Source organism: Dermacentor albipictus, chromosome 2, assembly GCF_038994185.2.
Source record: "Dermacentor albipictus isolate Rhodes 1998 colony chromosome 2, USDA_Dalb.pri_finalv2, whole genome shotgun sequence".
In the NCBI taxonomy this organism is placed as follows: domain Eukaryota; kingdom Metazoa; phylum Arthropoda; class Arachnida; order Ixodida; family Ixodidae; genus Dermacentor; species Dermacentor albipictus.
The window spans coordinates 155,474,935-155,500,486 of NC_091822.1; the positions used below are offsets into that span (position 1 = coordinate 155,474,935).

The 25,552-nt window shown below is 50.3% G+C and overlaps 1 protein-coding gene across 7 annotated transcripts in view; it reads right to left on the reverse strand.

Moving 5' to 3' along the window:
- Positions 1-2,468: 2,468 nt before the first annotated feature.
- LOC135915485 (solute carrier family 13 member 2-like) overlaps positions 2,469-25,552 on the reverse strand; it is a 39,482-nt gene continuing 16,398 nt past the window's right edge. For 4 of the 7 annotated variants that reach the window (XM_070534125.1, XM_065448582.1, XM_065448579.1 and 1 more), the window contains 11 exons: positions 20,015-20,130; positions 18,569-18,705; positions 17,189-17,261; positions 15,388-15,522; positions 14,123-14,239; positions 13,037-13,117; positions 11,724-11,831; positions 10,792-10,972; positions 6,562-6,723; positions 4,711-4,848; positions 2,469-3,116 (listed from right to left, as the gene is read on the reverse strand). In XM_070534125.1, coding sequence (XP_070390226.1) covers positions 2,940-3,116; positions 4,711-4,848; positions 6,562-6,723; positions 10,792-10,972; positions 11,724-11,831; positions 13,037-13,117; positions 14,123-14,239; positions 15,388-15,522; positions 17,189-17,261; positions 18,569-18,705; positions 20,015-20,130 — 1,425 coding nt within the window. In that variant the 3' untranslated portion in view covers positions 2,469-2,939. The remainder of the gene's footprint in view (positions 3,117-4,710; positions 4,849-6,561; positions 6,724-10,791; positions 10,973-11,723; positions 11,832-13,036; positions 13,118-14,122; positions 14,240-15,387; positions 15,523-17,188; positions 17,262-18,568; positions 18,706-20,014; positions 20,131-25,552) is intronic. The other 3 variants (XM_065448581.1, XM_065448583.1, XM_065448584.1) reach the window with 2 other exon arrangements.

A 25,552-nucleotide genomic window follows, 5' to 3' on the forward strand; every position in this document is an offset into this window, starting at 1 on the left:
CCTTAAAGAGGTGTACATGGCATGTCGCGTCTTGCAAGTGCGATTTTCGTTTGAATATTTGTCAGTGGTGTCGCGAAAGAAACTTTATAAGGACCTGTGTGAGGTCTTTCTTCCGGTACCGTTGTACAGGTCGTTGTACTGTGCAGGTCCATGGCAGTCAGTTCTAAAACGTGTGAAAAGAATGACTGTACCAGGCGGAGTTAAAAGTTTCTTCTTTAAGCTCCATACGAACACTCTTGAAGTCAAGACGTATTTGGAAGCGAAGGGTTTCTTTGTGCCTTGGGGAAATCATTGTTTCATATGCCGGAAGCCGGAAACTATCGAACATGTTTTCTTAGATTGTTGGGAAGCCTTTTTCTTTTGGGACATTCTCCAACGCACGATTAAAAAAGACTTACCGGTTGATGCTTTCGGAATTAGATTTCTGCCCGTCGAGAGTGAGGACGGGATTCCTTTTGACATGATTATGATATTGGGCCTGCACAGTATTTGGCGATCCAGGATGGCGGTCAGCCACGCAGACATTGATGCCAGGCCCATAAGACAGTATTTTTGTGAATCTGTTAGCAGAGCTATTGAAGGATACAAGATACAAGACCCAGTGCCTGAGTGGCTTCCAAGAATGGAAGCTTTGCTACACATGCGTGAATTTTAATCTCATCACGTAACCCCAAGTGAGGGTGACGTATTTTTAACATACGTGTTGTGTTCTTCGCGCGGACTGATTTTGTAAACTGACGTGTTGAAGTCGGCAATAAAGAAAAAAAAATCGTGGCTGAGTGGTAGCGTCTCCGTCTCACACTCCGGAGACCCTGGTTCGATTCCCACCCAGCCCATCTTGGAAGTTGCTTTTTATTTATGGAGTGCCTGCCGTGATTTATCGCTCACGGTCAACGCCGCAAAACACCGACACCGACGCCGACACCCGACGCCGACACCGACGCCGACGACACCGGCTTTTCTGCGACACGAGCTCCTTAACGCTATCGCGTTAAAAAGTCCCTGGCTTAATGGTTTCAATATCACGCTTCTGTGCTAGAGTCCCTGTGTTCGAATCCTGCCGTCCGGTAATTTTAATGGTGTTTATTTAATTATTTATTACGCAATAAACTGTTGAAAATGACAAGTTTGCAAAGTCACAAAGCCGTTTGAAGTCAAAAGGACGAAGTTTAGGCAAATCCATGTACTTCCCTTAATTCCCACGCTAGGACAACAGCATTGCAGCTCCCGTACACACTAGCGCCAGAGTTCCCTCTAGTAGGTCAGTTCTGGGGTAATCTTTTATTGCATACTGTATTACTCTATGTATTACTCTATGTATACTGTATACTCTATGGTTTTTACAGCCGAGCTGCAGTGTATATGTCTACTCTCACATAGATTTTTCGATGTCCGTGCCTCTAATGCCCCTACATTACGTGCCTCAAACCTCCCGCGCCCTCTATGAGGAGGCAAAAGACTAGTAAGGCCAAGGAGGATATATCCTCCTTGAGTAAGGCATGTGCTCACACCTGGTGTAGCAAGAGGAAAGCTAAGAAACCAAGATAAAAGCTAATGAACTGTCTTACCGAACGTTCTTAGGTATGTGTAAGATCGTTGGTTTGACCCTACGCGCACAAAATGCGCATGCGCCGGGAGCAGAGCAGCACGACAAAGGCTGCAGAGGTTTTTTTTTTTTGTGCCTCGAGCTTATGTATAATTGATATTGCAATAATATTCCGGACAATCCCTTCTCGCGATCCGGTAACCTTAACGCGATTAGCATTCAGGCGATGTAACGACAGGTCGTATTGAACACAACTTTGTTTACTGCCTGTTGCGGGGAAGGAAGGCTGGCAATCCGAGTCGAATATTAAGCCTCAATTAACGCATAAGCCCCAAGAGTGCACGGCGGCGCCGACATACCAAATGTACCGCGCGTGTCGTTTTGTGTTCTCTTTCGCTGTCCCCGTCTCTATTTGCGGTTAATATGATATGCAGTGAACGCCAACTAGGACAAACTGAAGTTCTTCTGACATACCAAAAGTCGCTGAACTGAATAGCGTTCTGGTTACTGATGTTTATGAAACAACATGTATCTCGGCGCCACCGTAAAGTTTTGAAGATCCTTCGAGCACTGGTACCGTGTTGCAGGTCATATTGAAGGCCTCTTCGGGCAATCCAGTGTACACAAAATATTTGCCTGCAGGCTTCACCGCTAAATTAAAGGTGTAACCAGAGACAAAATAATGCTTCGACTCTTGGACACTTCCTCAGGGCAGTGGTACGATATGCAACGCATCAGTTGTAGTTTTAGCACATCTTGAAAAGCTTGCGCGTCTGTGGGTATATACATGCAAATGCGTATAACAGATGACACTTTTTGAGTATCACAACTACACATGTTAAGCAAACCTGGCTTCAGAAATATGCTGTGTCGCTACGTTGCTCGAACGCTAATCGAACTGCCATCGGCATTGATCGTGAGATCAGTTCTGGGGTGATCTTTTATTGCATACTGTCTCTACGCGGCCTCCGAGATCTGGCAGCACACGCAATGAAAGTGTCGGCGGCCATTGTCTCGGGTAAGCGACGAACTTCGGCAGGTGTGAGACTACGGCCAATATAAACGGCATAGCGGCGGAAATTCTTCATAATAACTCGTTTCGAAACGTAGAAAAAAATAATTAACGCTACAATAATCGGCGATATACAGCAAGAGCAGCGATATACAAAAGAAACAAAAGGAAAGAGAAAGAGAAAGGGGGGGAGCTAAAGAAGCTGCGCAAAAATATATACAGCGTTCGTACGCCTCCGATTGGCGCTGTGCACGACATCTCCGGTTCTGGTCGTCCTTCTTGACTTGGACGCCGCTTTGACGCCGTCGAAAACGTTCCAGTGATGCGGCGCAAACGTTCTGGGGAAACTGGTTCAGCGCATTGCGAAAAATAATAACCGGATCAGCGGGCGCTTTGAACAGCACGCTCGGTCAGTGCGCGTGCCACGGTGGCGTTCTTGTCCGTTGCCGCCGCCCCCTCGGGCAAGCTGCGCAGACCGAACACCAGGGGGCCCAGCGTGTGGATGGCCACCAGCTCGACGACGACGCACACCATGTTCATCACGAACCCGGGAGCCGCCTGAAAGCGGAGAAGCCGATTTTATGCGAAGCATATTGCTAGAGCTCAACTCAGCTCCTCAGGCGCGGCGGTGTCGCCTTCAATACCACGTGACACCGTGACGTAACGACAGAGGAGAAACGGGGCTCCAACTCGCGCCGTCGCTCGCGGCGTCGCCCCCCGCATCGGACGCGGTGAGCGTCGAGCAACGCAGCGTTCGGCGCGACAACGATTTATTCATGAAGTGCAACGCCGCAGACACCGACACCGACGACACCGGCTTTTCTGCGACACGAGCTCCTTAACGCCGTCGCGTTAAAATAAAGGCTAGTATGCTTCGCATCCTGGGCGTAACCTTAGCTAAGCCACAGCCATTTTTTTTATGCGTTGCATATTGCAATCACTCAGTTCAGCCCTTGGGCGCGGCCGGGCAGCCACCATTGACCTGTAGCGCAACCACGTGACGTGACGTCACGACAGCCGGAGGAAAAGCTGGGCCCCAACTCGCGCAATATGCAACGCATTCTTGGCTTAACCAAGCTAAGCCTGGCCATCTTTTTATATAGAGAAGAAGAAGAAGAAGAAGAAGAAGAAGAAGAAGAAGAAGAAGAAGAAGAAGAAGAAGCCCATGTTTATTTGCAAGAACAATAATAAAATTTTTTTTTCTTGCGGGAGGCAAAGACTAAAGACGAAAATGCCTGACGAAGTCTTGGCCTCCTGATTAAGAATAGTCTGCAACAGCTAACAAGATATAATATATTTCATCAGGAGCATAGCGTATGTATTTTATTTTTATTTTTTCATGCGATTCCATGCGTATTTTATGCATGTGCATTGAACATGCTATACATAAATTATACATCAAGAAACACACATTGGAATGGAATTTCACAGTAAAGCACACAGATAACCACGAATGTAAGAAGCTGTCATCCACTTGACTGTAGCGCGAAGGTGAACGCGAAGCTACGACGAGGACAATTTTTTTGTCTTCAACCGCGACGCATTTCTTTCTGAGAAAGCCGTACAGGTTTTTTCTTTGTAGCTTCGTGACTACAGGTGGATGAGAATTTTCCTTTCGTGAACTCTTGCTCAGCTTTGCGGGCTTCCGCAAAACTGACTTTCCAAATTTTGTGTCCCCCCTGCTTAGAGCTGTCGATTCATTCGGCCTCGTTGGACCATCTGCTAGCCTCCTGGTTAGCTCAGATGGTAGAGCGACCATCGCAAGAAAAGCCATTGGTCCCGGCTTCGATAATGGGTCTAGGCTGGATATTTGTTCAACGGCTAGACTTCCTTTATGAGCAACTTGCACGGGGTTTCCGTTTGCAGCTTCGTGCTGTACAGTCAGGCGGACGACAAGTTTTCCTTTCGTGAGCCTTACTTACACTTTGCTAGCTCTCGCAGAACCGATTCGACAAATTACTTTGCGAACGGAAAGGGGAAACCGAATTACTCGATTGTGTTGCTATAGACACAATTTCCCTTTATCCATGGCTATAGGCGCTGACACCATCCGACAATATCGTTAACCAAGGCGAGAGATAAAACTGCAACCGGCAACGACAACGTCAAGAGCTCTAACTCTGCGTCAAGGCGAGGCTTTGCGCATGCGCACCATGTCGACGATGCGGAAGTTGCCCATCTCGTAGACGATGGCGTTGGGTGGCGTCGCCGCGGGCAGCATGAAGGAGAACGAGCAGGCCACCACCACGGGGATGGCGAAGTACAGCGGGTGCACCTCCAGCGCCACGGCCTGCATGCGGCCGGTGTATCCATGGCGTATGTACGTGCATGGCCTCCGCGATCAGCTCCGTTGCTCGCCGCCGGAGCTGATCGCGGAGGCCACGGTACGTGGCTCTTCTTACTGCATATAGCTGCACCACATTATCGAAATTTGCACGTTTCAGATAGCACAGTTCCAAGCCTTGAGAGCGAAAGAAAACATTTGTTTGGACCATCGAGGTCGTCGTTCTTGAGGTCGAGTGGGTGGTGTCCTCATTCCAGGACTCCACTGGCCATGGCTGCGCGACGTACTTGCTGGACGAGAGCTTCTCGTCCCGCCAGGGTATCGCCGGTCAGCTGTACCTCCCACCACTCAAATGACGTGCCAGGCGTCTTTAAGTGTTGAGGTGTGCCCCCCCCCCCCCCCCCCCCGAGATGTGAAAGAGTGTAGGGCGTGCGTCGACGCACCAGGGGCAGATGCCGCGATATGTTTGTGGGCACACCAATCCTTGAGCTAATTACTCGATTAGGTGGCTATTGGCTATTACTTCCAACGAGAAATCCAAAATGCATAATAACCAACATAAGTTACGCGAATTCGCTTTCTTAATTGATTGCTTGACGGCCAATTATTTCAATGCACGAATTGTAACCGGCGAGTTTCGGAGGCACATGTCGACTTGCGACGAATTCTGAGGATGGCACCGGTTTGGAGATGTGCGCCACCAAACTTGCGGTGAAAATGCACTCTTGTTCCACTTACTCTTTTTTAATGAAAAACGCCGTTTTATGCCCCGAAGCACAAAAGTAACGAACACCGTCGCATTTCAACGGACACCTTGAAGATGAATAGCTTGAAAATGGTGTAGCCCTCAGAATTCGTTCAATGTCTACGCGCCTGGTGAACTTACCGGCTGCAATTCGTAGACTGAAATATGCCCCATAAGGTAATTAACTGAAAAGTTCATTAGCGTAATTGCGTTATTTACTCAATTAAGCATATTGATTTCTCGTGGAAGTAATGGCCGCCTCATCGCGTAATTTAGCTTAAAGGTTAGATTGTACCGTCTACCGCAGACATTTTTTTTTTAAATTTGATGCAGCTAAAAAATAAAGAAAAGAACACCTGCTTTATACTACACACTAGATCGGCACACTAGAACCAGCACTTTATGATGGCCGGACCAAAACCTGCCATTAGGGGACATCGAGCAGGGCGGTAATTATTTTTTGTACTCTATCTCGTTGCTCGTTAGCGCGCATAGCACAATATCTGTCATTTAAATGGTAGCCAAGAGGCATTATAATTTTTAAGGATAACGAATGAATAATCACAATCCACTTCGCAGATTCATGTAATCTTTAGAAAGACGAGCTTTACGTTAAGGTTTTGTTTCCTTCCCCCGTTTCAACGTACATACCGATGTTGCGTTACCCGTCAACAGTGGTGGTTGTCCAGCTGGCACTGTTCGTATATACCGGTACGAGGGCCAGGTGTGTGCAATTAGCAACGATAAAGTTGGCTGCGCATAGCTCCAAGCGAAGGGGACCCACAACAGCTCTGGCCGCAGATCGCTTTTGTGCCTCAAAAATAAAATAAAAAATAAAAGAACTGCGACAATGCGTAAGGTTGTCGGCACGTTTCTGGATATCGCGTCCAGAACACAGCGGCGGGGCTACCACAGAACGGGCACACAAAGGCGCGTGTACAAGTGGAGGCGCTCGACGCGGGCGTTCGACTGACCATCTCGAAGATGATGGGCAGCATGATGGCCGTGATGGCCGTGTTGCTGGTCACCTCGGTCAGCATGGAGGCGGAGAAGCAGAGCACGCCGACCACCAGGTAGCTGGGCATCACGTTGAGGCCGCGCATCTGAAGCACCAGCATGGCCGACAGGCCCGAATCCTGAAAAACGATAAAGAGAATTAGGCCGGGAATTCCACCTCTCTCTGTGTCTAGAACGCGCCAGACAGAAATACTGTGGCGACAACTATACAAACTCGCACTTTTCTTACCCCGCGCACTTTGCACTTATTCTTTCCCGCCACATACCCGACACCCAAGTGTCGCTTTTGCTCTGTCCCAATAGCAGATCTCTCCCATATCATGTGACAATGCCCCATCAAAACTCACCCCCCCCCCGCAAGCTCAAACCATTAATTAGTAGCGAGGAGCCATGAGAGACTGCCCTGCGCAGCTCCGATCCCACCCCACAGGACCGAGTCCTGAGGTGGGCTGAGGAGGTAGCGGAGGCCTACCACGACTGGTAGACGGACTTCTAGCCACATAATGTGGTGATGGACGCCTGCTGGGACTGGAGTACTTAAAGGGACACTAAAGTGAAAAATTATTTCTCCTGCGTCAGTAAATTACCGTTCTGCAACAGCAAAAACACCACTCTTACAACGATCAGACGTTTGGTAAGCCAGAAAAAGCGCAAGAACGAATTACGGGTGGCGACGCCTACTTGAGTTCCCGCATCTGGGGGCTGTGACGTCTTGGATTTTTATGGCATTTTCTAGGGCCTACTAATTATATATAGCGGTACAGATTGACTACATTGTGTTCTAAAGGAACCAAGCATTAAACATGGCAAGTTTCGGGAACCTTTATTCAGCCAACGCGGCCCAAATGCGAAAACATACTTTGGAAACCCTGACGTCACGCTGACGTACCGGCGCTGGGGTTTCGGCGCGAAATTCAAATACTGATACTTGGACCTTCATTTTCTCATCTAATATTCAAACTATCTTTTTGAAATGACTGCCTTCAGGGTTCTCAAACAATGCTTTATTAGTCTAAACTGATTTATTGTTTCCCTTTAGTGTCCCTTTAACCTCCCTCTCTCCCCCCCCGGCTCCTCCCCTTTTTTAAAGGGGGAATAAAGTTCATTCATTCGTTCAGGCCGGGAATGGAACGCGATTGCCGCTTCGAGCATCGCACGCGGAACCGAGGCTCTCATTCTCGTCACCTCGTTCGATAAGAGCGTGGAAACAGCCTTGCAGCTCTGGAGCTTGGCCGATACATCCTAGGGAAATTCCTGAACGCTGTAGACGGCTGTGGCTAAAGGCAAAGCTGACATATGTGTGAACGAAAGTATGGAGGAGATAATGGCAGTTTTAAGTGGAGACTAAAAAAATTAACAAGAAAGAAGTTGAGGCCGAAAAACTATATTAAAAATAAGCTCTATTTCCGGTTAAGTCCGTGGTAATAGGTTACTACAAGAGAAAAGCGAAGTCGATGTTCCAGTTTATGAATTTCGCGTCAAAACTTGAGAGCCATTATTGTCGATGTGACGTCACGGTTTTCGAAGTATAAATGTTTGTTTGTTTATTTATTTATTTATTTATTTATTTATTTATTTATTTATTTATTTATTTAGGCAGTTGTGGACCAATAAATGTTCTTGAAACTTGCTAAGTTTAGTTTTCTGGCTCTTTCAGAATACAATGCAGTCCATCTTTGCCATTAAAAAATTAACTAGGCCCGAGCAACCGTTGTCGAAATTCATGACATCAAGGGTTCGGTGAAGATGGCGTCGTCACTTGCTCTTCGTTTTCGCGTCTTTTCGAGCTTATCAAGCCTATACATTCACATTAAGAGCGGCCTTTCCTTTAAATATTTAATAGAAGGTAATTTACAAACACAGCCCTCTAAAAGCGATATAACTGTTATTGGCTCGGCAATGGATGTTACTCGTTGGCTACCGTCGTTTATATTGTCAAATCCTTGCAGCCTAGGCAGTGTGGAGGTGCGGTTCATCGGTGTCGCAGGGTTTACAGATATCAATCGCGAGACAGCCACAAGGTCATACCAAGGTCATCGCAGGCTCACCACTGACTCCGGCTACCTCTGACATCACATAACATCAAGCTCTAACTTCTCGGCAGCGCGGTTTTGAATGTTTCGATGGATCACATTCAAGAAAACATCGGAAAACAAGAAAATACCTTATTTCGTGATTGGAGTCAAATCTGAACACCGCTTTCAAACGAACGAAAATGCAATACGGATGGATGGATGAATGTTATGAGCGTCCCCTTTGGAACGGGGCGGTGGGTTGCGCCACCAAGCTCTTGCTACTATACTGCCTAATATTCTACCTAGGTTAAACAATGAAAAAAGACACACAAAAAAACACTATGAACTACCACGCCCAAATTTTCTGATCCCCTATTGCGAACTGTGCTTTTGTACGTCTCCGTCTTTTGTCGTTTCCCTACTTTTCTTCCACCAATCCTCCAGTCGCCTCTTACTAATGTCTATTGCGGACATGTTTGCTTTACCACTGCTCCCTCTGAACCTAACGGCTTCAAGGAGGCCAGTGGTGCCTAAATCGACCGCTGGGTAGACGTCTTCACATTCTAATAAAACATGCTCCATAGTTTCCCTAGCTTTACCACAGCAAGCACATGCTTCTTCTTCCTTCTTATATCTCGCTCTATAGGTGCGTGTTCTAAGGCATCCTGATCTCGCTTCGAAAAGTAATGAGCTTCCCTTTGAGTTATCATAAATGGTTTCTTTCCTGATTTCGTTTTTTCCTCTTAAGTAGTTACTCATGGCAGGTTTCTTTTCCATTGCCGCCACCCATGAGATTAATTCAGCTTCTCTGACTTTCCGCTTGACCTTTGTTGTGTTGCCCACCCTACAGGCCGCATACTTGCTGGTAAGCTTCCTAGTTCTTTTCCTCCACTGTGAATCAATGTTTTTCCTGTACAGATACCTGAACACTCTCCCAGCCCATTTACTTTCTTCCATATTCCTCAGCCGTTCTTCATACTCAATTTTACTGCGAGCTTCCCTCACTTCAAAGCTAGTCCAGCCCATATCACCCTGCATAGCTTCATTTGTAGTCTTCCCAATACGCTTGCGGTTTACGAGCGCCACCAAGCGGAGCGTGCAGAAGAGAAACAGTCAATTGTGCGGCCTCCAAGATGCACGACGGTGCGCTCCAAGCAAGGTGCGTCGACGCGGGCGCGACGCCGATGATCCCGTGTACGCTTACGCATACTAAAGGAACACACACAGTGCGCCTCGGTTCAAGTCGAAGTTCCCAGACGAAGGGCCGGGACAGGCGCTACATTTGTTCCATGTTGCGTTATCGACGCCTACGTTATGGTTGCCCGCGAGGTGTGCGACACAACGGCTGCGCCAAGAGCTCCGATTACTCTGGGCTATGCAGAGTCTGTGTGCGGAGTCTTCCAGCTATCTTTAAAGCGAATCTGTCCTTCTTCCCAACCGTCCCCGGCTTTCCTGACCGTGACTGCTGCTCTGTTGCTGAATAGCTTTCGCACACAAATAAGATGATCACGTGTCCAGTGGCTAGTAGGATCAGTCCTGCAGGGATCAAGCTGCACACGCAACAGACCAATGCTCTAACCATTAGGCCACAATCGCACGCACGCTTCTCTGGCGTGGTAGCTCATCGAGACGATTGGGGCGTGCTTCACGTCAAGCAGCACGCGCTAGAGGATGCATGCGTGCTCGAGAGCACGTGCACGAAAGAGCCCGTGTGCATCCCATTAATTTTCTTTTTTTGCAGCATTCATGAAAGCACTCAAGCGCTTTAGGAAAGCATTACTGCACTTACGTTCCAACATGCGCTTTCGGTCTGCACAACCTTTTTGAAATATTTTTTTTTCGGTTACCAAGCAGCACGTGCTAGCGGATGCACGCGTGCTCGAGATCACGTGCACACAAGAGCACGTGCACATCGCACGTTTATTTTACGGGATTCAATGAGCCGCTCCACGAAAGCAATACACCGCTTACGTCCCGTCAAGCGCGTTCGATGTGCACACCTTTCTAAAATATTTTCTTCATTTCTTTCTATTACCCTTCAAGTTTTAAAGAAGGTGGAAGGTAACCTATACGTCCGGTGTGTATTCAACCCAAGGCTGAAATCATGTTCCACTCCTGCCAAATAGCCTCCGCGGCCGCCTATTGGCCGTGGGTGCATGACATGCAGCTTGCCTTGGAGGCCTCGGCCAGCGTCATTCCGCCGCATATGATGAAGATGGTGCCCCAGTGTATCTTGACGCTGGCCTCTTCCCAGGTGAGCAGCCCTTTGCTGCGCAGGCCCTGGCGGGGATCCTTGGGAACCACGAACAGCAGGATGCTGACCAGCACCGCCGGTACGGAGGACAGGATTTGCCTGCAATGCACGGCCGCTTGGGAACGCTGTGCGAACGTTTATGCTTACGGCGAGCTGGCGAGAGCTGTTGTGTCACTTGCTGCACTCAATTTTATCCTCCCGGCTATTTATTTTGTTATTTGCTCTTTTTCTCCTTACCCGCCGTAGTTGCTCAGTGGTTATGGCGTTGGGCTGCTAAGCACGAGGTCGCCGGATCGAATCCCGGCCACGGCGGCCGCGTTTCGATGGGGCAGAAATGCGAAAACACCCGTGTACTTAGACTGAGGTGGCCGTTAGAGAACCCCAGGTGGTCCAAATTTCCTGACTCCCCCACTGTGGCGCGCCCTATAATGAGAGCTTGGTTTCGGCACGTAAAAGCCTTTTTTTTGTTCTCTTTAGTATTGTTTTTAATTGGTATTCCTTTTTTTCTTTTATGCTTCACTGACATCCAGTTCATGAATCCTGATTCATTCATTCATTAAGTTAGCTAGCTGGTTGGTGGCTTGACGGGGCCTTCCACTCCTCATACGCTATACACGTAGAGATACAACGTAGTACAAATACGTGTCAATGATGACGTGACCTTCGCGAGTCGTGAACATATAGGGTATATTCGCCGAAAGTGCATGCTGAAAAAAAGAAAAATTATTAAGAACCGATTCCGATCGCTATCTAAGAATGCCTGTAGCATGCTTTGCGGGTGCGATTATTTGCGTCATCACATACTGCACTGTGTGCAGAGGTTGACCCAGCTCACGTTCGTCGCACTCACTTGCCGTAGGGAAACAGGTTGGACCAGCCGGGGATCACGCGCGGGTTTTGCGTGAGCCACAGGAATATCATGAACGTCGTCAACGCCAGCACGGCTGCTTGGTGGAACCTGCGGTGCACAGCGCGTTCGTCGTGACCACACCGATGCGATACACAAAGCGGAGGGTGCTCGTTCGGGCATTTCCCCGTCGACGTTCGACCAGTCGGCGTTAACATCGAGCATCTTAGCGCAAAATCATCCGCGATTTCGGTACTGGTGTCGCCTGTCGGCTACAGCGCATGTGTAGCACGTATGCGCAATTAAACAATTCAGTGCATCGAAATGGAATGCCCAGATATTCACCCGGTGAAGCGGTTATTCACCGGGTGAATAACCGCAAAGTGTCACTTCCACTTGGAAGTGTCACTTCCAAGTGGAAGTGACACTTTGTTTTTTAGCGTTGTTTACTTTCGCGCCGCTGGAGAGGCTTTAATTGGACGAGCTGCGGTTGAAACTGTGAATGCGATTCCATCCAAGAACCACCGCCTACTGTAACCAGCGATCTACTTGTGTTCGCTGCTTCGCGTCAACCTGCGACGGGTTGTGGCACGAGCTACAACGTACAGTGGAATGTAGTGCCTGGGCGCTTGGAGACCACTGCCGTTCTTCGTGAATTTGGAAAACAGCGACCGTGAACTACTACTTCAGCGGAATACAGGAGCTTGTCCCCTTTGCATTCTTCTTATGGTGACTGCCACAGCTCTGCTAAGCACGCGCGGGCGTCTCACCATCGTCTATAACAGCAGTCAAAGCGGAAATTCCCGCAGCGCAACTCCAGGAAGCGGAAACGCCGGAACCGGAAATTTTTAAACCGGAAATGCCAGAACCGGATTTGGTGTGAGGGGAAAAGGCTGCGCACAACAAAGGTTGTCGCTACTTAAGAAAGCGGTGGCGGCGCGTAGATGCAGGGGTTTTAATACAGAACTGAACCGATTAACCAAACATTTGCCGCAGTCAACGCAATGACGGAAATCTTGGGGAGAACGTGGCAGCACTGCTCAACATGCTAAACTTCGTGCACACAATTTCTGCGATAGGCCCTTTGTTGAAAGGTACACGTAACAGCACATAAAGCTCACATTTGTGCATTCTTACAGAGCTTCCCTGGGAGCGACGTACGGATGCCAAGTGCTTGCACGGAGTCCGTAGAATTTTTTTTCTTTCGTTTCTTTAGAACGTTCCCACGTTTAAAGAAAAAAAATGGCAAGGTCGCACAAACAGATTTTTACTACAAATGTTCGGTTTAAAATGAAGGAATTTTGGCACATGCTAACGTCATGGGCCCGAGCTGATGGTATCGGCGCAGGAGCTCCAACTTGACTCGCTCGCGGATCGCCTCTTCAGCGCCCATCGGTCTGCATGGAAAAACGGTGTCGTTTAGTGTAAGCACCGCTGTTTAATTCCTACCTCTAATCCTCACAGTTATGTTCCTAGCCGAGGCTTACGGCCCTTAATGCGTAAAATTCCAGTCTGTAAGAACAAAGTCCGGCAAACCAAAAGCTTTCTGAAGAAGGCCGTGTCTTCGCCGAAACTAAGCCCCCCACCCGGCCGCCCGGCCGTGTTCGTTCCGTCTTCGCCCGCACTATATGAATACTGGCTGACGCCGTCCTTGCTGCCGTTTATTTCCCAAGAATGTCTCAGTGAGCAGAGGCATCGTTCTTTTTTTGCTAGCAAACAGCGCTGATTGATGTCTGTTGTGATACAATAGGCTATCTATTGATTAAACGACACTGGTGAGATGCGGCACAAGAGGTGAAGAGGTGCGTGCGCGTTTACTTGCGTGCGATTGCTTCTGGCGCGCACTTGCGTATGTGCCTGTGTGCACGTATGCGTAAGAATGACAGAAAAGTGCAATAACCCGCGATTTGTGACTGCTTTTTTACCGGGAGCACGTCGCAACGAGTACTGCGCGTAAGCGAAAAGTGAAATCAAGGGCTGCAACGTGTGCGAGTCAGCGCTATCTATCTATCTATCTATCTATCTATCTATCTATCTATCTATCTATCTATCTATCTATCTATCTATCTATCTATCTATCTATCTATCTATCTATCTATCTATCTATCTATCTATCTATCTATCTATCTATCTATCTATCTATCTATCTATCCATCCATCCATCTATCTATCTATCTATCTATCTATCTATCTATCTATCTATCTATCTATCTATCTATCTATCTATCTATCTATCTATCTATCTATCTCGCTCGCTCGCTTATTCGCCTATTCTTCTGCTCCTTCGTTAACATGGGCCCGTATATGTCACTATGGAAGCGCCCTGTGAATCGGGACTTCCGGTTGTTCGAACTTTTTGTTACTTCCGGGGAAGTGAATGAATGAAACAGTGGCACACTCACGTTAGCTTGGCCACTTTCCACTGCACGTACATCCAGGCCAGCATGGTGCACAGCAGCATCGGCGGAACGTTGTACGCCATCCACGAAAGGAAGGTGACGTCGTCCTGGCCAAAGAGCCTGCGCGACCACAACACGCGCGCTTGTTGCAATCTTCGAGGGCGTCGCTCGTTTGACGTCAACAGTCGCGTAGCCGCGCCTCCGTGATCCCCGACATAACCAGTCTGGCCATGTATAGCCAGTCTGCACAATGTAACCAGTTCGCGTCGTAGACAGTGTGCCACAAAAGTAAATCTCTGGTATTCGCAACTAAGGCTACTTTCATAAACAGCATCGATATAACAGCAACACTATGGCGACAGATTCTGCCGCAAGAGAGCGGCGCTTGTTACGCGGTGACACCGGTTTCTGAGCGAACGCAGAAGGCAGATGAATTCGGCTCAATAGTATTTAGTCGCCAAAGAATAATGGCATATCGCGAATTCGCTGTCTCGATTTGTTGTTTGATCGGTCCCACCGTGCTTGCATCCCCTTAAAACAACGTGAATTGATGTGTTACATCCAGTTCTCTCCTTCAACGAACGCAAGATTGTAGGTGGACCTAGTGACGTACTGTCTTCTTCTTTCATTGGTGTCGTTGCCACGGTGCACCAGATTAGCGAAAGCAGGTGTTAATTACAAGCTCCTCATTTGTCTGGACGACCATTTCAGGCCTTTCGGAAATGGTCATTACATGCGTGCATCAATGCATGGAAATGGCCTAATTACATGCACGCATCAATACATAGGTAACATGTGACGTCACACTCGCGGTTCTCGTAGCGCTACTGCCTAAACATGGTGGCTAAGATGACGTCACTGCAGCTCATCATCACGCACACATCGCTGTTCTTTTTTGTTTTCTTTGTTACAGCTGACGTTTTAAGCGATTCACATCACGGTTGTCGATGTCTCGCTCAATGCGAAACGCGCCTTTCGTGCCGTCGTGTTGTCACGTGTCTCGTTTATGCAACTTCTCGACGTGATACCCCAAGATGGCGGCTTCGATGACGTCGACGAAAGCACTGCACGCATATAAGCCTCGCGTTTAATCGTCGAACGGACTCGTCGCAGACTACCTACTTCACATTGTGTGTAGGCAAGATGAAATTCGACTCGACATTCGGAACTCGTTTGTTCTCGAATATCTGAATGTTCAACTCGATTCGGAAGTCTCATTAACTATTCGAGAAACAGTTTCCGGACGTTTGACACGCCGACGCGCTCACTTGGCATACTCCGCCTGTAGGATGAGGTTGGGCGGCGTTCCGATGAGCGAACCCGTGCCTCCGATGTTTGCGGCGTAGGCAACGGCCAGCAGCATCGCTCGTCGCATCTTTCCGGCGCGCACGTCATTCGGCGGCCTGCGCACCGCAACCCGCATAAATAATGCGTTGGAGTGCTTCCGTAATGAGATAGCATTAATTATGGGCGAATAAATCAGCCGTAATGCCCTCGAAGGTACAGTAAAAAAAAATGGCTGTGGCTTAGCTAAGGTTAAGCCCAGGATGCGAAGCACACTAGCCTTTATTTTAGTTGTTGAACCACTGTTTAGCCTGGTGAACTGCTGTTGCTTGGCTATATTTGGTTCGGCTAGACGAAGAAACAACTCGTGCGTTACTCTGCTTCGCCTTCAAGAGTGGAACGCGACAGCGTTCCCGTCGACCCGCCAAGGGGTGTATAAGCTACGGCGCAGCGACTACGCGCCCCGCATTGGACGCGGTGAGCGTCGAGCAACGCAGCGTTCGGCGCGGCAACGAAATGTGCGCCTGAGCAAGCGACGCACGCCTGAGCCTTAGAAACAGCTCGTTTCTAAGGCAACACCGCATTCACTAGAGGCGCTTTTGTACCGCTTTGAAGCATCGTGCTCGTGGCTCAGTGGTAGCGTCTCTGTCTCACACTCCGGAGACCCTGGTTCGATTCCCACCCAGCCCATCTTGCAAGAGTTGAGCCAAAGCCACCTAGAAACAAGCACAGCTGCTTATATACCGCCGCGACGCCGCGAGCGACGGCGCGAGTTGGAGCCCCGTTTCTACTCTGTCGTGACGTCACGGTGTCACGTGGTATGGCATGGGGTCAAAGGTCATTGAAGGCGACACCGCCGCGCCTGAGGAGCTGGGTTGAGCTCTCGTAATATGCTTCGCATAAAAAACAAAGTCGAGCCAGATTGTAATGAGTGGACTTCTGTAATAACGAATTTGCCATTCGCAGCGGACTTTTGTAAGCGAGAAAAGGAACGAAAATAGAAAAACGGAGTGGCGCCACTTGCTGTAGACTGCGGCAACTCTCGTGTGACGTCATCTCTCGTGACGTCAGCACTGGTCGGCGGTCATTTTGGAGGCGGCAATGTGATATATTGGCAAACAGAAATCGATTATAGACTTCTAGACGAATAAAGCATTCGATGAATCACGAGTTCATATTTATTTCCCTTTAGCTTCCATTTAACGTACGAGCTTACGGTTGATTCGTGTGTGCGAGGACATTTGCAATAAACGCGTTTCACTATCGCTTTAGATCGGCGTCGTTGCACGGTGATCGGAGGAAAAAATATTCTCGAGTACGTTACAGCCGAGCAGCCGAAAAGATTAAGTCCATCGGAACAGTGCGCGAGGGAATCGATTGGTGAGGTTAGTCGTTCCAAAGTAAGAAACCGGCCGTACGATTCGGCACGGCGAGGCCAGTGAGTCCCTTAGTGCCTTCATCGATGACAAAGTCAGTGCAGCAGCGTACGTCTTGGTGCCACGCTCTACAGGTGATGCGTGAAAACAATGCTAGGGGAAATATCGGGGAAAGCTGAGGAGTGGTTATATAACTGAACCATTCAGGTTAAATCTCGTTTTGACGAAGGAACACGTATAACGGCATGGCGAAGCTTTCAGTAGGATATGTAACGCGAGCGGATTCTTTAGCACTGCAGGGTTAAATGATTCACAGCCTCCTCCGAGCGTTGCGTGCGATCTATAGGCAACTCCGTAGCACTATGTTATCTAGCACTTAGTTATCTAGTGCTGCTGAAATCGCACTCACTGCAGAGCGGTCGCATCCGCGCTAGAAACCTCTCCGTGCTCCGCGGGTCCCGTCTCTGGACCAAAGAGGGTATCTGGAAAGGGCGCACGGGGAAACGAGGCACATCGCATCAAAACTTTCTGAACAACCCCCAGACTATTTTTTTGTTCTTTATTCGAGAATGACGCCGCATTAACGTGAACGCACCGACCAGTCGGTTGTTCATTTTCAGGCGAGAACAGCGCCGAGGACATGAACGAGGCGTATGGTAATTTTGTGCCTCACTTCGCCCTCGCGTTTAACGCTCTTCCCGCCTAAAAAAGGCGTGCAGACTCTTTCAATGCAGTCGTTCGAGAGACACGCGGCTTCTTCGCGCTGTCACGCGATAGCCAACAGCCTCGGGAAACTTCACGAACCTCCGACAATGTCGAAGGTTCGCGAATCGGAGATTGTATCGACATTGTCTGTACAATCTCCAATCACTTGCAGTTGCATTCGCTTCATCTTTGGCAACCATTGCGTTGCATCCCACGCATACAAATTTGGCTCTGTGGTTCCGACAAACTTCAGACACTCCGTAGCAATGATATTAATTCATATGTTTCTTTCGCGTGCAACGCCTTCAATAAGCCCGGTTTGTCGTATCGCTACCTCGCTACAGGTTGTTACAGTCGGCAGCTTTCAGTAGCTTGTCCCGAGTTCGTGGCAGCTCTTCTAGTTGTTCGTTACTCCTAAGGACGCTTACCGCTCCCACGAGAATTTACTCGGTTACGAGCAGGCATAAACACTTTCGACATGTAGTTATATACAATCGGTTACAGAAGCGTGCTTCTCCACAAACTGTATCGTATTGCGAAGAAGCCAGCTCTGGCGACGCTTTCATGACGACTTCGGCTGCAACTCGCTTTTCTCAGTGTCGCAATAATGTCGCTCTGGAGCGGAAGCTAGAGCTGACGTAAGACCAACGGGAGCGAGATCGTGCGAATGCACGCGTTTCCGCATTGCGTATACTTCCGCGTCGAAACCTCGTCCGCCCAGTTTCGAGCAATCTCAAGTGCGATCTCCAGTGCGTTCTCATGCGCAGTATCGAGGGCCACAGCACGCCTCTTAGCTTCCGCTTCCTCCAGGTCCTGTGCTCACAAAGAACTTCGCAGGCCGTTTCTTCGTAATAACAAGCGCCCAACGGTGGCGTCGGACTAATATCGATAGCGAAGGTGATCACTCTATGGCAAACGGTTCTTACGGGCGAAAAGCTGCGAATTCGGCCTCTGATGTCTTGTGTAAAACTAGAATGTAGACATACGACTCATGCACAGGATCCCCCCTTCGCCCCCTCCCCCGCGCCTTTTCGTGATTCTCCGAAACGTCGCCCTGTGCACAGCTCCACGTGCAGTGACGAACCTTCGGAAGGGCTTCTCCTGTTTCCGTGAATTTGGTCGAGAGTGGCCACGACTATGGGCACCATGATGGAGGCGGACGCGGTGTTGGGAATCCACATCGACATGAACATGGTCACCAGCATGAAACCCAGCAGGATTCTGAAAAGGTGAGCAGGCCGCTCGCCATCAGGAGAAGGGCTCCCTTAAACATCCGCAAAAACGACCTTTGACAAACAGCAGCAGCGCAAGACTGTGGGTGATACCAATGAGGGTTGCATGTGCTGACTGCGAAGCACAGTTAATATAAAATGTGCCGCTTTATTTTACCGGTAACAAAAGCGACACTGCGAAGCGAGAAAGTGACGTCACTTCTTCAACCAAGCAATCTCCGCTGACTTTTAAGTTCGCGTGACCAACAAAGGAGTAGAAAAAAATGCTGGCTCTCCCGTAATCGAGAGTCGATGTAAGCATGAAATGACTACCGGGCAAGCAGATTGGTTGGAGGTAACACCAGCCACAATCCCAAAATGGGTATGGTGCATGTTTTCAATGGCACACCACACCACAGCACGCCGCACCACGCCATATAGTGCACTGGACCATATGGACGCAATTGTTTCCTGTTACAACTGTTTCCTGTCACAGTTACGGGAAACGATTGCGTCCATATGGCGTCTTTTGATGCCTGTGGTGCTGCCGCCTTCAAAGGACTTTTCTATTCTAACAGTGAAGCGCGCTCAGCGTCTCCGGCTACCTTTTTCTTCTTGTCGCGTCGTAGTGATCGGCTTAAATTTGTAGCCGCGACGCGCCGGGCGCTACCGGGTTTGGTCACGCGGCGTGGCGCCATCTCTTGGAGGTGGCGCTAAACTCGCGCCGCGGAACTCACGGACCGCTGGCGTTAAAAAAAAAGAGCACAGGCAACCCTGTCTCAGGGCCAAAAGATGACAATGAAGTGCTTGGTGCCCTGCGTCTGCCTTTTGGACGTCGCTATGGGAAATGACAAATTAAACTTCAGCGTACTCGAAGTTACACCTTGAGTGATATTGTGGGCAAACATATTTTTTTTGTAAGCAATATTTTTTTTTGTAACTTGTTTGGTTAGTAGCTAGCGTAACTCGCAACGATGCCAGAATGTTCTCGCTCCGTTCTCGTTTTGGGTGGCCGGATAACAGCTCTGGCTTTTGGCTCAAGGTCGCTTGAAGGTCGCCCACGAAGGGAGCTAAAAGCACCGCATGCTTAAAAAACAAAGAGAAAGGCGCACAGCGCTCACTCGCAACCTGTGTACGCCTGCCCGAACTACTCGTTCCGTCCTCTGTGAATTTGGGAAACTATAAGGTGCCAATTAAGTGCTTTGTATCGAGAAATAACTCGTACTCGGTCAGTGCGGATTTCTGTAAGAGGTATGTCCGGGGCGGCAAGACATATTTATCCTGTAAGCGGCCTATGCTTGTAGCTCGCGGAGGATCACCTTCGATTGCTCGTCCCGATGCCCAGCAGCGACTTGAGGGCCAGGCGCTGATGCAGGCGGCTCGTCTCCACGGCAGCCGCCACCGCCAGCGATCCGAACAGGACGAAGCCGATGTTCTGGAACGGGAGGCACTTCCATGACACCTCGTGGCATGGGCTTAATAATCCGCACGTGTAATGTCGCAGAAGATTGATTGTTTATTAATGTGAGGGAAAGAAAAGGGTGAGAATTACCTGTAGCAGACGTGGAAAAGTGAAAAATTGTGTGGCCACGTGGGCGCCGTAACGACCTCACTGCCTTGCAAGCACCTGAACTACATATATATATATATATTGTAATGAAGCAGACGCGCCCCTGTGTATGTGCCGTCTGAAGAGGAAGACGAAGGGCCGTGCCGTGATCTCGAGCGACCCCGTGCTTCGGACAGCCCTTGCAGTGCCTTGTTTTGCCTAGCGTTCCACAACGTCGTGAACGAGAATAAACCTCATCGCATTTGGTGGAGGTTGCTGAGATCCTTCGCCTCGTCCTGGAGCTCCGCACTCGAACCCTGCCAACAAGATCGCCTTGCACTATGCCTGATCCCGCCACCTCGTTGCCCGCCCCACCGGCTGCCACTGTCATCTGCGCCGGCGTCCCTCGTCAGCGCGACCCACCCATTTTCAGTGGGACCGCCGAACACGACGTGGAAGACTGGCTCTCATCGTACGAACGTGTAAGTGCCCATAACCGATGGGATGACCAGTCTAAGCTGACCAACGTGCCGTTCTACCTCGCCGACGTAGCCAAACTTTGGTTCTTCAACCACGAATCAGACTTTACAAGCTGGTCCGCCTTTAAGACTCTGTTTGCAGAAGTGTTTGATCGCCCAGCTGTGCGTACGCTACGCGCTGAACAGCGTCTACGCCAGCGCGCACAGCAGCCTGGCGAAACATTCCCCAGCTACATCGAGGATGTTCTCGATTTGTGCAAGCGGGTCAATCCCAGCATGTCAGAGGATGACAAGATCAAACACATCCTCAAGGGCATCGAGGACAGCGCATTCCAGATGTTGCTGGCCAAAGGCCCAACTAGCGTATCCGTCCTCATTAACCTCTGCCAGAGCTTTGACGAGCTGCGCCGCCAACGTTCCATCGCCCGCCAGAACATCCAGCACACCGATTCCGTCTCCAGCATCGCGGTTTCTACCGAATTCACCAACTCGACCCTCTCGCAGCATATCAAAGATTTTATCCGTGAAGAGGTGGCCAGGCAGCTCTCCCTGCTGCCTCACAGTGACGCACCTACGGCAGCTTTGCCTCCGACGCTGCAGGAAGCCATCCGAAATCACATATCTGAAGCGCTTCCTGCAGCTCCTACAACCCCCCCACCCAACCCTATGAGTGTGCCGCTGGCCCATACCAACTTTGCCAACCACCCTACGTCGCTGCCGCTCAGTTATGCAGCCGTGGTTGCACGGCCACCTGCGCAGACCACTTCCTTTCCACCGCCCATGAATCCGGCTTCATTTCAAGTTGCCCGACCGTCACCACACTTTTTTCGTCCCACCGAGACGTGGCGCACTCAAGACAACCGGCCTATCTGCTTCGCCTGCGGCATTGCTGGCCATGTGGCACGCTTCTGTCGCCGCCGCGCCTCAACTGCGTGTACCAGCTTTGACAGGCCCCGCTACGCACCACAATACGCCGCCACGCCTCCATTATCACCGCGACGTCTCGACACTGATCGCCGGTTGGAAACTCGGCGTTCCCCTTCCCCTCGTCGGCGTTCGATTTCGCCCCTGCGTCGTCGAGTTCCCACTGAAGAGGGAAACTGACTGCTGCAGTTCCTGAGGCAAGAACTGCAAATACGTCGATTTTCTCAAGACCTCAATCTTCGCCGCAAAATGTAATTACCGTTTTTGTAGAGGGAGTACCAGCAGTGGCACTAGTCGATACCGGAGCAGCCGTTTCCGTCATTCACGAGGGCCTTTGCCGCAAGCTACGAAAAGTGACTACAGCTCGCTCTGGCCTGGTGCTCGCCACTGCCAGCGCGCAGCGAATCCACCCTTCAGCTGTATGCACGGCCCGTGTCGTCATCAACGACGTTCTGTACATAATCGAGTGTTTCGTGCTACCATCGTGCTCTCACGACCTCATCATTGGTTGGGATTTCCTGTCACGTCATCATGCTGTCATTGACTGTTCACGTGCAGAAGTGTCGCTTTTACCACTATGTGAATCACTGCCGACCAGCTCTCCTCACTTTGCCGACAAACTCACTGTTGATGCCGACACAACCGTACCTCCTGAGTCGTCGATGGCTGTTGTCTTGTCGTCTGATTCCGCATCTGACGCCACCGTAGTGTTCACGCCGTCCGATGTGTTTGCTCAACGCAAGGGCATTGTTCTTCCGTTTGCCGTGCTTACTGTAACCTCTGGCTCAACTGTGATGCTGGTCACCAACTACTACCAGTACCCGATCAGCCTACTGCGTGGAGAGACGGTAGGATACTTTCAAGCGGTCGACTACGTCGACGACTTCGATGTTCCTGCCGCCTCCCTCCGTCACCTTGACGCCATCGCTTCGGTCTCCGGCTCATCACCTTCAGTGGGTTTTGACAAGGCCATCGACCCTGCACTTTCCCCATCTCATCGCCGCCAACTTCTCGCTCTCCTTCACAAGTTTGTCTCTTCTTTCGACTGTCATCAGACGTCACTGGGCCGTGCCACCGGTGTTTCTCACATCATCGACACTGGTTCCCACTCCCCCTTGCGACAGCGCCCGTATCGTGTCTCCGCCGAAGAGCGCCGAATCATCACGGAGCACGTGGACGACATGCTCCAACGTAAAGTCATCCGTCCCTCTCAAAGTCCTTGGTCTTCACCTGTCGTATTGGTGAGGAAAAAAGATGGCTCCATTCGCTTTTGTGTCGACTACAGACGCCTAAACAAGATAACGAGGAAAGACGTTTACCCTCTGCCTCGAATCGATGACGCTCTCGACTGTTTACAAGGCGCAGAATACTTCAGTTCCTTGGATCTGCGCTCCGGGTACTGGCAAGTTCCCATGGCCAAGCCTGACCGTCCGAAAACCGCATTCGTTACACCCGATGGCCTCTACGAATTTAACGTCATGCCCTTCGGGTTGTGCAACGCGCCTGCTACTTTTGAGCGTATGATCGACACCATCCTTCGTGGCCACAAATGGAAGACCTGTTTATGTTACCTCGACGACATCGTCGTCTTCTCAACCGATTTTCCGACGCACCTCGCTCGCCTGCATGACATTCTGACCTGTCTCGCCTCTGCCGGTCTACAGCTTAACCTCAAAAAGTGCCGCTTTGCTGCAAGCAAGCTAACCATATTGGGTCACGTTATCTCAAAAGACGGCGTCCTCCCGGATCCAGACAAGCTCCGCGCTGTTGCAGAGTTCCCAAGGCCCACGTCTATCAAAACCCTCAGAAGTTTTATTGGCTTATGTTCTTATTTTCGTCGCTTCGTACGCAATTTCGCATCCATCATGGCGCCTTTGACAAGTTTACTTTCCGCCAGTAACGGCATAGCAGCATGGTCACCTGAATGTGATGCAGCATTTCAGCAATTGCGCCACTTGTTGACCACACCACCGATTCTTCGCCACTACGACCCTGATGCTCCCACGGAAGTCCATACTGACGCCAGCGGAGTTGGCCTTGGCGCGGTCTTAGCGCAACGGAAAGCTGGCTATGATGAATACGTCGTCGCTTATGCGAGCCGTACTCTAAAGAAAGCAGAATTAAATTACTCCGTCACAGAAAAGGAGTGTCTAGCGATCATCTGGGCATTAAGCAAGTTTCGCCCATACCTTTACGGCCGTTCTTTCGCCGTTGTTACTGACCACCATGCCCTTTGTTGGCTTTCTTCCTTGAAAGACCCGTCTGGACGCTTGGGACGTTGGGCGCTTCGCTTGCAAGAGTACGACATCCGCGTCATGTACCGCTCTGGTCGCAAGCACTCCGACGCTGATGCGCTCTCTCGCTCCCCACTGACGCCTGATTTGGCGTCGTTGTCAGCTTCCTCGTCCACCCTGTCACCGTTCACCATCCCTGACATGCTCACAGAGCAGCGCAAGGACCCATCCCTTGCAATGTTACTCGACTACCTTGCTGCTCCGTCTGATGTCCCTTCGACACGAGCACTGCGTCGCCAAGCAACCCACTTCTCAGTGCGGGACAACATTCTATATCGCCGAAACTACATGCCCGACGGACGCAAATGGCTCCTCGCTATACCTCGTCATATGCGCTCTGACGTCTGCGCGTCTTTTCACGCTGACCCCCTAAGCGCTCATGCCGGCGTCCTCAAAACTTACACAAGGTTGCGTCAGCGCTATTATTGGAGAGGCATGTACAACTTTGTGCAAAAGTACATTCAGTCTTGCACTACATGCCAACAAAGCAAAACACCTACACAGCGTTTCACAGGACCGTTGCAGCCGCTGCCATGCCCGTCTCGTCCGTTCGACCGCGTCGGCATCGACCTCTACGGCCCGTTTCCATGCAGCGGGCGTGGAAATCGGTGGATTATTGTCGGCGTAGATCACCTTACTCGCTACGCTGAGACTGCAGCACTGCCAGCAGCGACCGCCCGTGACGTTGGTTTTTTCATCCTTCGCAATTTTGTCCTTCGCCACGGTGCTCCCCGAGAATTACTGAGTGATAGGGGCCGTGTCTTCCTGTCGGAGGGCATCCAAGCCCTCCTCGCTGAGTGCAGGATAATTCATCGCAAATCGACCGCGTACCATCCCCAAACCAACGGTCTTACCGAGCGCTTCAATCGCACACTTGGCGACATGTTGCGGATGTATATTTCATCCGACCACTCCAACTGGGACACCGTACTCCCCTTTGTTACGTTCGCGTACAACACCGCGACGCAAGCGACCACCGGCTTTTCCCCCTTTTTCCTTGTGTATGGCCGTGAGCCATCATGCCCTTTGGACACCATACTGCCGTACCAACCTGACGCTACAGAGTATACTCCGCTTTCCGAAGTCGCCAAATATGCTGAAGATTGCCGTCAGCTGGCACGTGCCCTGACTAGTGAGACTCAAGAACGTCAAAAGACAAGACATGACCGTGCTCATCAACCACCGCCCAACTTTGTTCCTGGTTCACTTGTGTGGCTTTGGATACCAGCCAACATTCCTGGCCTTTCTTCCAAACTCCTGGCGCGTTATCACGGTCCATACCGTATAATCGAGGCCACTTCACCGGTCAACTACATCGTCGAGCCGCTCACCGTGTCACCAGACCTGCGTCGTCGTGGGCGAGAGACAGTACATGTCAACCGCCTGAAACCGTACTACGACCCGCTCATCTTCTCCGCGCCCTGAGTCGCCAGGATGGCTACGCTTAGCTCCCGGGGCATTGTAATGAAGCAGACGCGCCCCTGTGTATGTGCCGTCTGAAGAGGAAGACGAAGGGCCGTGCCGTGATCTCGAGCGACCCCGTGCTTCGGACAGCCCTTGCAGTGCCTTGTTTTGCCTAGCGTTCCACAACGTCGTGAACGAGAATAAACC